General features: G+C 37.1%; 1 protein-coding gene across 2 annotated transcripts in view; it reads right to left on the bottom strand.

Moving 5' to 3' along the window:
• Nucleotides 1-15,843, bottom strand: part of RAVER2 (ribonucleoprotein, PTB binding 2) — a 93,205-nt gene that overhangs the window by 56,309 nt on the left and 21,053 nt on the right. For both annotated transcript variants that reach the window (XM_032844865.1, XM_032844864.1), the window contains exons 3-4: nucleotides 10,956-11,425; nucleotides 7,469-7,660 (exon numbers count right to left, since the gene is read on the bottom strand). In XM_032844865.1, coding sequence (XP_032700756.1) covers nucleotides 7,469-7,660; nucleotides 10,956-11,425 — 662 coding nt within the window. The remainder of the gene's footprint in view (nucleotides 1-7,468; nucleotides 7,661-10,955; nucleotides 11,426-15,843) is intronic.

Below are 15,843 nucleotides of genomic sequence, written 5' to 3'. Positions count from 1 at the left end.
TCAGAAGCATGGATCAGAACAAATTTTTAAAATAATATTATAAATGACTACGTGCCAATAAATTTGAAAATGTAGACAAAGTGGATAATCTATAGAATATAATCAAATGCCAGTATGCTATAGAAAGAAAAATAAATTAAAAAAATAAAACTAAAATATCTAAATATCTGTAGAAGGAACGTAATCAGTAACCAATGATTTCCCTCTATATGGGGCTCCAGGACTAGGTCTGCATGATTTCATGGATGAGACTTTTCAAACTTTCAAAGAACAGGAAAGCCCTATTTTATGTGAGTTGATCCATGAAATAGAAAGAAAAGGGGGAGAAGGAGAAAAAATAGTTAAATCATTTAATGAAGTCAGTATGCCTTTGATTCCAAAATAAATGATGGTTTCAGCGTTTTTCACTTATGACCGCAGGAGCATATAACAAAATAAAATATTATCCAGTCAAATCAAACAATGCATTGGAAAAATGTTATCAATTAGAGCTTATTGAAGGATGGTTTATCGTTAGGAAATCAGAGTGATTCAGCACATGAATGAATTTAGGAAGAAATCACATGATTATCTAAATAGTTAAAGAAATATTTTGATAAATTTCAGTCCTATTTATGATTGTTTTTTTATCTCAGAAAACTTGATAAAAGATTATATACGAGAATCCAAGTAATGCAAATGCATTACTTTTTATCAAGAAACATTTAAGATTTCTCATTGTCACTGACATTCAATCACGAAGGGCCCAGCACGCCGTGCAAAGAAACCTGAACTTATGCAGGTATTGAAGAATATTAAGCAAGTGAATAACACGATCTGACTTGAGGATGGAAACAATCACTCTTGAGGCCCTATGGAAGATGAGTTATAGTGGTGACTACACAGGTGATTATTTTTATCATCTAGATGAGAAAAGAGGAGATCCTGAGTAAACAAAGATGTTGACAAGCCTCAAGGATTGAAGAGATGTTAGGATGTGCAATTGAATGGATTTGCTAATATTTTCAACATCTAGATTTGGGGAGCAGGTGAGGAAGACCCATCATGATTAACTGAGTTGTTGGTTCAGATAATTTTAGTTTGGGTGAACGGGTGCCATATACACAACACAGAATTGTACGTGTGTGTCACACATGTGTAGTGGCATCAAGCCATCCAGGTGTGTGTTCTTCTCCAAGGGAACACAGCGCCCCGGTGCAAAGTAGGCAATCGGATGGATTCAGACCTGTACACTCAGCAAGTCCAGGTCAGAGCACAGAAAAGCAAGATCCAGAGAAAAGACAGTTTTCTTTTGGAAATGTTGAAATTGAACTACTTTCATAACATAACTACTTATATAACATGGAGATGGAATGCTTAATAATCATGTGGAAGCACAGATTTTGTGCTGAGGGTGAATGGGTTAAAAAATAGGCGCTTGCAAGTCATTCTTGATCGGCGGTAACCGGGGCTGCTGGAGCACACAAGGAGAAGAAAGTGAGAAAAACCAAATGCACACACGTACTGATACCAGCCGTTAAGGAAAAGGAAGGGGAAGGAGTAGTTAGGCAGAAAAAGAATAGTGGGGTAGAAATCTAGAGTGGAGACTCTTCAAGAGACCAAGCGATAAAAGACTGAATAGCGCCTATTCAACCTCAATACTGAGAAATGTCTATGAATCTTAACGAGAACAGTTTCACATGAATAGCAGAGGCAGAAACCATGGTGGATCTGGCAGAGACAGAAATGAAGAAATGAGGACAGCAAGTGGGGCCTAATTATTCCAGAAGCTCCGAGGTGAAGGAAGAGTAATAGACCACTGTGTAGAGATCATTTTTAAAGGGAAGGATCTGAGCGTGTCTACAAGCAGGAGGGATGGAGCTAGTGGAGCATCCAATGACAGGAAGTAGGAAGGTGAGGATCAAGGTCCTTGGAGATGGCAGACGTGGTCAATGAGCCCCAGCACTGGCAGGATGAGGCACAGCTCTTCCTCCAAGAAAGCAGGGATCTTTGTCCATTTTGTTCACTAATGAATCATAAACGTCTCTCACTGTGCCCAGTATGTATTTGTGGAATGAATGCTACTAAAGAGAAAAGGAAGTAAAAAACAGGGACATGGGGCACCTGGGTGGCACGGTAGATTAAGGATCCGACTCTTGGTTTCAGCTCGGGTCATGATCTCAGGGTTATGAGATGGAGCCCCACGTGGGCTCCGTGCTCGGCTCAGAGTCTGCTTGAGCTTCTCTTTCTCCCTCCTCCTCTGCTCCTCCCCCCACCCACCTCCATGCACACTCACACTCCCTCTCAAATAATTTTTTTTTTTTTAAATGGGACACATTTGCTGGGGCAGCATGAGAAGAGGTGATGAATGATCCAGCACATGGCCTTTGTATTTCTAAACATGAAGAGCCATGATCAGCTGACAGAAAGGACAAAGGGAGAAACACAGTGAAGGTTTGAGATAGTGGCTGTAGAAAGTGGGAATGAGCAGCCGATGAGAGATGAGGAGCTCAAGTTTTGCTGGGGAGCAGCCATTAACATGTATTACACACATGAAGTAGCACCAAGCCGCATAGGTGTTTCTCTTCAAGAGGACACAGGTTCCTGGTGCAGAAATACGTCACTGGATGGATTCAGAATTCTAAACACAGTCAGTCTGGTCCAGTAGAGGCAATTTAAGCAGAGACACAACGTTGACAGTCAAAGAAGAGCTGAAGTTGTGACGTACACAAGCTAGGACAGGAGAATGACAGAACCAAAGAGGGAAGGACAAACTACAAAAGAAGGGAGGCGGGATCCAGGACCAGAGGTGAGGTTAAAGAACAGGGAGAGGGACCAGATAAGCAGGGCTATGGGCCAGGTGACAATAGCTCAGCTTCCGGGGTCCTGAAGACTGGTGACCCACCTGGTCTAGGTGACTGAGCCCCAAGGAAAACTCTGGACACCAAGACTCAGGTGAGCTTTCCTGGCTGTCACACATTGCTGCCCGGGGGTATGAGCTCTAGTCATAGCTCTGCTGGGGGAAGACAACTGGAATTCCAAGTAGAACTTTTCTGGATGTTTCTATCCTTTTCTGCCCATGCATCTCTTCCCTTGGCTGATTGAAATCCATAGCCTTTCGCGGATGAAGCTATAACTAAAAATATTGGAAAGAACCTACATACCCATTTACTGGGTAAATGCGTTATGAGGAAGACACACAACAGAGTACCATGCAGCTGGAGACACGATTGTAGCGAGGCATTCCGGACCAGACAGTGGGTGATTTCCATTACACAGGCACATGCACAATTTTCTTTTTCTCATCTCAAGTGAGAAGTACAAGAAGGAAAACAGAGAAACTGGTAAAGTTGGTTACTTCCTAAGGTGGGGCAGAGGGTAAGACTTTTCTGGGCATACTTTTTTATCCAGTTTTGACTTATAAACCTTGTAGATGCTTTGCATATTCAATGAATAAAGAGAAATCTACAAGTCTGGGGAAAAACCAGACTCTGGAATTGAAAATAAACCGACATGGATGAACCTAAGTAATTATCAGATGGATAACATACCCACGCAGAAAAAAAAATTAATTCAAGGAATTTTTGAATTTCATTTCTATATCATCACTGAGATCTATCTATTCTGGGACTATAAAAAGCAAAGAAATTCTAAACTTTACTCAGTAGACGATGTGGGTTGAATTGTGTCCCCTGAAAAGATGTGCAGAAGTCCTAGCCTCTGGTATGAAGGAGACGTGACTTGCGAAGAGGGTCTTTGCAGATGTAACAAATTTAAGATGATGTCATACTAGATTAGGGTGGGCCCTAATCCAATAATGGGCATCTTAGTAAGGAGAGAGAAATTTGGACACAGAGATACAGAAACACACAGATAGGAGAATGCCATATGAAAACATTGGCGGAGATCAGAATGATGCATATATTAAGATAAGGAAAGTCAAGGGTTGCCAGTAGCCCGCAGACCCTTCCTAGGGTGCTCTGAGGGAGCATGGCCTTGCCATTGCTTTGATTTTGGACTTCTGGTCTCCAGAACGGAGAGAGAACAAATGTCTATCGTTTTGAAGTCGCTCCCTTTGTTGTCAGTGATGGTGCAGAGTCATTGTGAAATTCTGTAATTGTGGAAAAGAGAAATATCATACAGTGTACTGATGTTGTCAGCCAGGGTCCACACTTTTAGCAAAGGGAGATGCCAATACAGAATGGGGTGAGTAAAAAGGAAGGCCCTGTGTTGGATTGGAGTGGAAGGCTTCCATGTGAGCACGCGTGCACACACAGATTTCCTAGCTGTCAGTCCTGCGAAGGCCTCTCAGAGGCATTGACCTGCCTGTAGTAATGAGCACACAGAGTCCCCAGATGTTGGTTTCTAAGTACTGTTCCACACTAACAGGAACCAGACCTCTTTGGAGAAGTAGCTGACTACTATAGAAAAGTATAAGAAAGTATATAAGGTATTTTGCTGTGCCAGAAAGGAAGGAAATGCTCAAAGAGGGAAGGGATATATCTAAAGAAACATAGTAGCCAACTTAAAGGGGCTCCTACTGGTTACATTTGTGACAGTCTGAGCATCCAGAGGAATAGGACAAAAACAAATAGTTCTAAATTAATAGAACAGAAACAAAACAAAAAACAGACCAAAAACAAACCCATCATGAATCCATACTGATACTCAAAAACCGAGCAAAATGAATAAAAAAAACAAAGGAGGAGGCTTCTTTATAGAAGAATATCACCTCATGTAAGCAGAAGGAACACTAGAACATTCCCATTTTGCAATTCCAAGGTAATGGTTCATTCAGGAAGGATCATTAACGGAGGTAAAAAGCCAGGTTATTAGAAAGAGGATGTTTACATGGTTTCACAGGTAACTTAACAGTTGCCAAAGGAAAAATGGTACTTTTCCTTCAGAACAATCTGGCAGCTCCCAAATTAACTAAACGATCAAACTCAGCAACAGGAAGAGTGGGCCAGCTGACATTAGTGCCTCCCGATGCGATGCAGTTGGAAACGAGCATCACCTGGATGGCATTCTTGCTAAAAATGGTTCAGCTGAATCCAATGAAGCGTCTAGCCCCGACTTCGCCTTGAAGGAACATACAGGCGGAAAAGGAACAAGTTAAAACACCGAAAAAGGAGGCAATCACCCAAATCCGCAGTGGGGGCCGTGCTGCCGTCAACAAGGCTGGATTCGGCCAAGGTCAGTCGGAAACACAAAGTGGGGAGATGTTTTAGATGACAGGAGTCTGAAGAGAGCAAAGCGACAAAGCGACTTATTGGAACTTAGTGAAATCTTGGTTCACAGATCCCAGCCGTGAAAGCCATTTTGGGGGACCATCAGGAGAAATGAGAACAGAGATCGGATTTTAGACAGATTATGGAGCGATTGTGAATTTTCTTAGCTGTGATAATGGCATTCCGATGACGTAGAGGAACAGCCTTATTCTTAGAAGCTGTACTCCGGGCTTTTTAAATGTGAAGTGTTATGATGCCTGCAGTTTGCTTTCATATGGTTTTAGTAGAAATGGAGGAGGGAGAGAGAAAGCACAGGTGTGCAGGTTGTTAGGTTTTTTGAGTCTAGGCTGAGGATATATAGAAATTCGTTATCTTTCATTTACTCTGGATGTTCAAATTTTTTTATAAAAAGTTGGGGGAAAGGAAAAATATTTAGAGAAACGGCACATTTGGTTTAGAGAAACATGGGAATGATCAAGTTTAAATGTAGTCCGATGTGAGGTGTAGAATATTGAGTTTGGGGTGGTACAAGAGCCAAGGGAAAGAAGTGGCATTTGCAGTCACCTTGGCAAACTCGGGAGCTCTGGGGTGTGGGGACCCACTGGAAAGTGAGCCCCATAAAGGCAGAGTTTTTGGTCCCTTGTGTTCACTGCTAGACCCCCAGTTCCTAGAGCAAAGCTGGATCATGGTAAAGGCCCAAAAAACACGCACCTGCTGGAAATGAAATGTAAATAGCTCAGAGAAAAACATCTTTGTCTGATGTCTGAGGATTTTTTCACGATAGACTCTTGGTCAAAGATTAAAGCATTTTTAGTGCCTTTCACATATATTGTGAAATTCCAAATGGTTATATTGGTTTACACCCAACTAGTGTCTCCCTCTGCATTCTTTCTAATAGTATTAGAATTTTAAGCAATTTGACAATCTGATACGTGAAAAACAGCGTATTCTAGTTTCCATTTCTTTCTTTCCTAGAGAAGTTTTGGTTTGTTTGGTGGGGTGGTGGGGTTGTGTTTTTTTTTTTTTTGTATTTTGATTGTTTTGCATTGTTCTTTTGTGAATAATCTTTTCATGTCTTTTGCTTGTTTGCATTTGAGGATGTATATGTTTTCCTAACTGATTTAAATATAGTGTGCCATGTGGTTTATATGAACTTTAAAAAAACAACAACAACAACAACAAAAAACCAAAAAAAACAAAAAACAAAAAAAGAACAGGGAGAGAAGGGCAAGAGATGTGAGACCAAGAGCAATCTCCTCTGTTTTCCTCCCTTCTCAGTTCACCTACGAACCACTTTCAGAATAATGTCTTGATAGCTTACCTCTGATCCCATCACTGTCTTGTTTATATACTTCAAGAGCTCCCCCCTGCTTACCAAATTCAATCTCCATTCCTCCAGTGTTCAGCGGTCCTCCCTGATTTGTCATCAGTCTACCATCTCACCAGGCACCCTTACTACACTGCTCCACCTCCACCTCACCACTCTAGAAGCATGCAAATTCACCTCATTCTCCAGCTTGAAAGCTTTTGTTCAACTCACTCTACCGCCTTACAGTTGTGAGATTTAGCAAGTGAAAATATAGAATGGCCACTTAAACTGGGGTTTGAGATAAAGCATGAATTTTTCCATATAATGTCTCATGCAAAATCTCTATTTATCTGGCTATCCTATCCTCCAATCCCAACAGTACAATGCAAAATCAGACTTTAATGTCACACTCAAATGTCCCTTCCATCATGAAGATTTCTTCCTTCATCCCTCAAAAGTGTACTCCTTCCTTAGTTTGGTCAACATGTATTTACTACGCTAAGTGCCTCGAGTCAAAACTGAAGAAGGATTAGTCACTATCCACACGAACTTTCACAGAGAGAGAGGCCCAGAGAAGAAGCACACAGTTAACAATAGAGAGGTAGTAACAATGGGCCCTGTGAGCAAAAGCAAAGCACATGCCTTCCTGTATTTGCACGACAGATACTTATGAACGCTTTGAAAAAACAGACTTCACACTCAAAATATACAACAGAACGTTCCTTCCAAAAAAATTTATTTGGATAAACGTTACCAAAAGCAATTTCTTCTTTTGCAATGACTTCCGCCTTGACATGACAGAGATACTGTTGAGACAGGTTTTTTTCAAAGGAAGAATATCTTTGTGTAATGGAAATATGATGAGGGTCCAGTGAATGGCCAACTGGTTTGGAGAGACTAAAACAGTACGCGAATGTTTCTAGATCCTAATAAAGAACGCTAGACTTACCACACGTTGAGCTGCTATCAATGCTGCTAACGTACTTCGCCCTGGCGCTCCCGGAGCACAGAAGGAAACTTGAACTTTGCTTCCCTTGATGGTCATGCCATCCGCTACTTGCTGAACCTCTTCGGCGTGCTCCGCAGTGTTATATTCAACCACTGCAAAGCCACCAACATAACTACCTTCATCCTGTGCAAGCTGATTTAATACATTCTGTTAAAAGGAGAACTCGAATATTCAGTTAGAAATATTTATTTTCAGTATATAATTTTCAAATTCAAAAACAAATGTATCAGAGCATGATGCTGGTGAAAATAATATATTCTTTCTCTCTAAAATTAAGTTTCTTAGTTGTGGGAGGCCTGGCTGGCTCAGTTGAGAGAGCATGAGACTCTTGATCTTGGGGTCATGAGTCTGAGCCCCAAGTTGGGTGTAGAGATTACTTTCTAAATGAGTAAATAAACAAACAAATAAATAAAAATAAAAGTTCATTAGTTGCTTAGATATGGTCCTTACTGAAGATAGGATGATAAACAAGATTCTGTCAAGTTTCTTTTTAATTGTTTGATTTTCTAATTTATTTTAAAAGTCAATGCTCAAGGGGCGCCTGGGTGGCTCAGTGGGGTAAGCCTCTGCCTTCGGCTCAGGTCATGATCTCAGGGTCTTGGGATCTAGTCCTGCATCAGGCTCTCTGCTCGGCAGGGAGTCTGCTTCCTCCTCTCTACCTGCTTCTCTGCCTACTTGTGATCTCTCTGTGTCAAATAAATAAATAAAATTCTTAAAAAAAAAAAATTCAGTGCTCAAATGATAATATTCCCTCTATTTTAAGAAAGATGTAGAACTGATAATTTAGACATAGAAAAATATGGAGACTCAGTAACTGAAAGCTTCTTTGAATTTACCAGATACGTGGACAGTGAAAGATACTGAACAATTATTTGACCACATAGCTATGTAAATTAAAGTTTGTATTATCAAGAGAAGAAAAGTAGGAGGAACCATATTCAACTTTTAATTCAATAATTTTTAGGCAGATCTCAGGAATTTGGTCAAGTATTCCAAATCAAAATTTATTTGGGAAAACTGCCCCAGGGTTTGTTAAAATGCCATATGAAACACACAAGTTTTATTTCTGAATGTGCCCTAAATGAACTCCTGCAATGCTGAGCTTGATTTGTTTCCAGTCACCCACCTATAAGAGTGTAAAGGAAGATACTAAAGTCCTGGATCTATAAAGACTGGTACAAAGAGCAAAAATAAGAACAAATAAGACACTAAAAAGTTTCAAATTTCTGAATATGTCTGATTTATCTTAAACACATTTATGTGATAAAGTGGTAAATGTGATAAAATTCAGCATGGTAGGTCTCAACACGTGTTTGGATTTCATGTCTCCTAAGTTAATATTACAATTAAATAATTTCAGTCTTTTTAAGTTTCTATCTTATTTCAGAAACTTCACTTTCTTGTATTGTTAGAACAAATTTCTATTTTTCCCTTCACATTCTTCTTCCTTTTAAAACTGTCCTCAAATGTCTTTTCTTCCACAAAACTTTTCCAACTACATGATAGAAAGGCAAAACATCTGCCTCTTCCAAACATTTCTCCTACAACCCCATTCCTCTTGTAATCCAAACCAGATATTACAATCAGATTTGTAAAAGCCATCAGTCTTTGATGTCTCATGATCACAAGATAAGAGACTATCTTCAGTACAATCCACGTCAACCTACCAGGCAAAAGAGCCTGAATTTCATAGATCCACTGATAAAGGCATCATAAATTTGTTTTATTAATCTTTTGAGAACTTTTGAAACACTTACTATTATTCCTGGTTCATTATGATAGCTTTCATGCCATATAAATTATAATACCATTTTAATTCTTTCAAAAGACAAACTCATCTAAGTTCACAGCATCAGTAGTTTTAGAGAGGAATATTTCAGTTCGGTAGGAAAGCCATTCAAATATGGAATGGTCTGACTTCTGATCTACTTAATTTCCCATTATCTTGGAACATTTTAATAGAAGCTAAATGGTCACTCACAAATAATATAACAAACATTTTTCTACCACTGGCAACCTAGATTAGAGAACCTGTCATGTACCTTCCAACTCTGGGATACATAATTGAAATACAAGTTGTGATAAATGGGTTTTCTCCTCATGTTTGTTTCAAAGGCCTCAAATATAAAGAATTTTCTTTGACCACAGAATACCACTGAATAATTTTAGTATCCAAGAAAAGGATATGGATTAGATATCAACATCTATCACCTTTCAATAACTGGGAAAAGGTTGGATGTAAGATCTGTCACAAAATTTTCTAACTTTATGATGCTCTTAGATGGTTTCTTTATGTATATATTGGGATTGGAGGGGTAGAAATGTAAGAAAAAGATGGTAGCATTAATCTATTGTTCATATAATTAGAGTTGTACAGTATATATAGTTATTTAGTTATATATAATCTGTATTAGTTATTTATACATTATACAATATATTTACAATATATATAATAATTTATATATTTATATAAACATGATATATAATACATTATAATAATATATAGGTGTATATATATGTGGTTGTGTGTGTATATATATATATACACACATAAATTATATATGCATATATATATATATGTGTATATATATATATATATAAAAAACTATAACAACTCCAAACTTTCTAGTGTAATAGTAGAGACTCAACAAATGTATGGTTAAAGAAAAATGGTGGGTGGTGGGGGCAGGGAATATGGGATAAGAAGAAAAGGAACATGGGAGGAGAGAAGAGAGGGAAGGAAGAAATTAAGGGAAGCAAGAGAGGAAAGAGTTCATCAGTTGCTATTGAACACTTACAAGAGAAGGAGCTTTATACGGTACATATTTTTATCTATTTAGTAGACTATATATATAATTTTACTGATCAAGTGCATGAAAAGTCTTACCAGTGTTGTTAGTTTTCAGGATCTTCTCTAAATGTCTCACCATGATCCCATTAAGACAGAATTTCACATTCTTTTTAAGCTTCATAATACTTTCCTATCTTCCATTACATTACTCTTTATATAATTTATAATTATTTGCTTGTCAGTACCTTCTACAAAATTGTGAAGTATTGAGAGAGTACGTTTCTCTTCTCTGTATTTCTAACTTTAAGCAATATAGTGTCTGGTGCAGAGAAGATAATAAGTAAAACGTGGACGGATGAATGGATCAAAGGATGAAGGGCTCAAGAAATTGATAGAATGAGGTGAATAAGTGATGGGTTTACTAAGACATATCTACTATATAATAATATAAATTGACTCATTCACAAAAGGACTTGACTTAAAATTTAGAGTGACCATAAAGTCTTCACTGCGGACTAAAGAAGAATTAGATTATCCATTGTGATATTCACATAGGTATAATAAATTTGTGAGTGCATGTAGAATACATAAGCAGAAATTTTCACATATTTCAAATGATACCTTAAGAATACATACCTGGCAAAACATGGGTTTATGTATATTGGAAAAAAATTGCAACAGCTCTTCTGAATCCCTGTAGTCACTAGGGAGTTTATCTATACAAAGGCACTTAGAATGAATGAGCTCTGGGGCCAATAGATTAACATCCATCCATTGTGCAAACAGAGCTGAAGTTCCCAACTGTTTACCCAATAACTCCAATCTAGCCTTTGCAGCGAAGTCCTTTTTCATGTATTCCACAAATCCATAGCCTTTGGAATGGCCAGTAACTTCACTGTATACTAGAAAACATCTCTCGATATTTCCATAAGCACGAACAAGTTCTTCAAATTCTTCTAATGTAAAAGAAATGGGCAAGTTGGTAATACACAGCAAAGCATCTGTTGGCTGGAGCTGAACAATTAAGTCCTTTCCTCGAAAAGAATATTGATGAAACATCCGAATTGCATTCTGGGCTTGCTCCCCGTTCAGTAAGGTAACAAAAGCTAGAAGATAACAAAATGAATTAAAGGATTTTCTAAGCCAGTGTTTTCAAACTTTTTTTTGACTATGACCCACAGTAAGGAATATATTTTTGGTCTGTGACTCGGTACACAAATACACATTGCTGAAACAAAAGTATAAGAACAAAAATTCCTACTACATGCGATGCACTCTGAAATATCTATTCCATTTCATGGTATTTTTTAATGCTGACACTACTCACTTAACTAATTTCACAACCAAAGACTCAAATAAAAGTATAGGAATTATATTAGGAGTTCTACTATAAGATACTATAATGTTGTTTTGTTTTTTTATTTTTATAATGTTTTCAAACTACATAAAGATTTTATTTTTCCCAACTACATGTAATGCAAAGTATCGGAAAGTCTTAAAATTTTTCTTTTATATTGTAGCACCTAAATACATAAAGCAAATATTAACAGACACAAAGCAAGAAACTGACAGTAACACAATAATAGTAGGGGACTTTAACACCTCACTTACATCAATGGGTAGATCATCCAGGCGGAAAATCAATAAGGAAACAGTGTCTTTGAATGACACATTAGAGCAGTCAGACTTAACAGATACATACAGAACATTCCATCCAAAACCAACAGAGTATACATTCTTTTCAAGTTCACAGGGAACATTCTAAAGAATAAGTTTCAATAAATTTGAGAAAACTAAAATCCTTTCACATATACTTTGATTATAATGGTATAAAATAAGAAATCAATCACAGGGAAAAAAAATGCAAAAAAAATCCCCCCAAAACATGGAAGCTAAATAACATGCTACTAAACAGCCAATGGGTGAATAAAGAAATCGAAGAGGAAATTAAGAAAATATATAAAGACAAATGAAAATAAAAACACAGTGATCCAAAATCTTTGGGACACAGAAAAAGCAGTTTGAAGAGGAAAATGTATAGGGAAATTTATAGGGAAAATTTACAGGCCTAACTCAAGAAACAAGAAAAATCTCAAACCATCTAACCCAATACCTACAGGAACTAGAAAAGGAAGAACAAACCAAGCCCAGAGCCAGCAGAAGGAAGGAAGGAAGATCAGAGCAGAAATAAATTAGGAACTTAAAGAACAATAGAAAAGATCAATGAAACCAAGAGCTGGTTCTTTGAAAAGATAAACAAAATTGTTAAATTTTTAACCAGGCTTATCAAGAAAAAAAGAGATAAATAAGTAATAAAATAATAAGTAAAAAATAAGTAAAATCAGAAATGAAAGGGGAATTAACCAACACAACAGAAATATGGACGATTATAAGGGAATACTACAAAATATTGTATGTCAACACATTGGACAACCTAGAAGAAATGGATAGATTCCTAGAAACATATCATCTTCTTAAAATTCAATCAGGAAGACAGAGAAAAACTGAACAGACCAATTACTAATAACAAAGCTGATTTGGTAATCAAAACTTTCAGTAAACAGAAGTCCAGGACCAGATTGCTCTATATGTTTATTCTACATTTCATTTAACCAAGAATTAATACTGATTGTCCTCAAACTATTTCAAAAAACAGAAGAGGAAGGAAAGCTTTCAAATACATTTTACGAGGCCAGTATTACCCTGATACAAAAACCAGACAGAGACACTATGAAAAAAAAGAAAAGTACAGACTAATATTTCTGACGGACATAGATGCAAAAATCCTGAACAAAATATTAGCAAGTGTATTCAGCAATACATTGAAAGGATCATTCACCTAGAACAAGTGAGATTTATTCCAGGGATGCAGGGAGGTTCAATATTCACAAATCAATCAATGTGATAAACCACATTAACAAAATAAGAATAAAAACCATAAAATCATCTCAATACATGCAGAGAAGGCATTTGACAAAATTCAACATCTGTTCATCTTAAAAATCCTTAACAAAGTGTGTTCAGGGGATACCTTAAGCTAAATAAAGGTCATTCATGAAAAATCCACAGCTAACATCAGACTCAATGGTAAAAAACTGGAAGTTTTTTTCTCTAAGATTAGAAACAAGACAATGATGTCCATTCTTTTTATTCAGTATAGTCTGCAAGTCCTAACCATAGCAATTAGATAAGAAAATTCATCCAAATTGGTAAGGAAGAAGTTAAATTGTCACTATTTGCAAATGATATGACATTATAAATAGAAAACCGTAAAGACTCCACCAAAAACTATTAGAATTAATGAATTCAGTAAACCTGCAAGATTCAAAATTATTACACAAAAAACCAGTTGCTTTTCTGTATACTAATAATGAAATAGCAGGAAAGAGAAAACAATTCATTTATAATAGCACCAAAAAGAATAAAATGTCTAGGAATAAATTTAACCAAGCATGTAAAAGACCTGTACTCTGAAAACTAGGACAATGATGAAACTGAAGATGGCACAAACAAATGGAAAAATAGCTCATGCTCCTGGACTGGAAGAACAAATACTCTCAAAATGTCCATACTACTCAAAGCCATCTACAGATTTAATGTATTCTCTAATGAAATACCAACATTTTTCACAGAACTAGAACAAATAATCCTAAAATTTATATGGAACCTCAAAGGACCTCAAAACGCCAAAGGAATCTCGAGAAAGAACAAAGCTAGAGGTATCACAATCCCAGATTTCAAGGTCTACTACAAACCACGGTAATCAAAACAGTTTGGTACTGGCACAAAAACAGACACATAGATCAATGAAACAGAGAGCCCCCAAATAAGCCCATGCCTATATGGTCAATTAATCTATAACAAAGGAGGCAAGAATATACAACAGGGAAGACAGTCTATTCAATACATGGTGCTGGGAAAACTAGATAGCAACATGCGAAAGAATGAAACTGGATCACTTTTTTACACCATACACAAAACACACTCAAAATGAATTGAAGACCTAAATGTGAGACCTGAACCCATAAAACCCCTAATGGTTGAAAAAAAAAGAGGCAATGATCTCTTGGACATCACCCTTAGCAAAATATTTATGGATATGTCTCCTTAGGCAAGGGAAACAAAAACAAAAATAAACCACTGTGCCTACACAAAAATAATTTGCCCAGCAAAGGAGATCATCAACAAAACAAAAAGACAACATAATGAATGGGAGAAGAAATTTACAAATGATATATATGATAAAGGATTGATATCCAAAACCTATAAACTCATACAACTCAACACACACGCACGCATACACGCACACACAAAAAAACCACTAAAAAACAATCTGACTAAAAAAATAGGCAGAGGACCTGAATAGACATTTTTCCAAAGAAGACACACAGATGGCCAACACATACATGAAAAGATGCTCAACATCTCATCATCAGAGAAATGCACATCAAAATTACAATGAGATATTACCTCACACCAGTCAGAACAGCTAGAAACAACAGTATCAAAATGACAAGAAATAACAAGTGTTGATGAGGATGAAGAGAAAAAGGAACCCTTGTGCATTGTTGATAGGAATGCAAATTAGTGCAGCCATTGTGGAAAACAATATGGAAGTGCCTCAAAAATTTAAAAATAGAATTGCCATATGATCCAGTAATTCCACTACTGGGTATCTACTCAAAGAAAATAAAAACATTAATTTGAAAAGACATATGCACCCCTGTTTACTGCAGCATTATTTACAACAACTAAAGATATGGAAGCAACCCAACTGTCCATTAATGGATTAATGGATAAAGATACGATGGCCAAATTACTTGGCCATAATTTACTCGGCCGTATTACTTGGCCACAATAAAGAATGAGATCTTGCCATTTGCAACCACATGGACAGACCTACAGGGTGTAACGCTAAGTAAAATAAATCAGACAGAGGAAGACAAATACCATGTGATTTCACTAATATGTGGAATCTAAAAAACAAATGAATAAACAAAAACAAACAACAGGTACCTGACTGGCTCAGTCTATAGAGTGTGTGACTCTTGATCTCGGAGTCATGAATTTGAGCCCCATGCTGGGCATAGGCCTTACTTAAAAAAACAAAAACAGTGTGTGGGGGGTTGGGGAGCCTGGTGGTGGGTATTATGGAGGGCATGTATTGCATCGAGCACTGGGTGTGGTGCATAACAATGAAATCTGGGTCACTGAAAAGAAATTAAAAATAAATAAAATTTTAAAATTAAAAAAAATACAGAGAACAAACTGGTTGCCTGAAGGGAAGTGGGGAGGATGGGCAAAATATAAAAAGGGAATTAAGAGGTACAAACTTCCAGTTTGTACTTATGAAATAAGTGATGGAGATGAAAAGTACAGCATAGGGAAATACAGTCTGTGATACTGTAATGCTGTATGGTGACAGATGGTAACTATACTTAATGTGGTGAGCACTGGGTAATACATAGAATTGTGGAATCAATATGTTGTATACCTACAAAAAAAAGTTATACACCTGAAATGT

This window comes from Lontra canadensis, unplaced genomic scaffold (assembly GCF_010015895.1).
Source record: "Lontra canadensis isolate GAN:19392208 unplaced genomic scaffold, GSC_riverotter_1.0 scaffold158, whole genome shotgun sequence".
Taxonomy (NCBI): domain Eukaryota; kingdom Metazoa; phylum Chordata; class Mammalia; order Carnivora; family Mustelidae; genus Lontra; species Lontra canadensis.
This window is presented reverse-complemented; position numbering and strand designations above follow the sequence as displayed.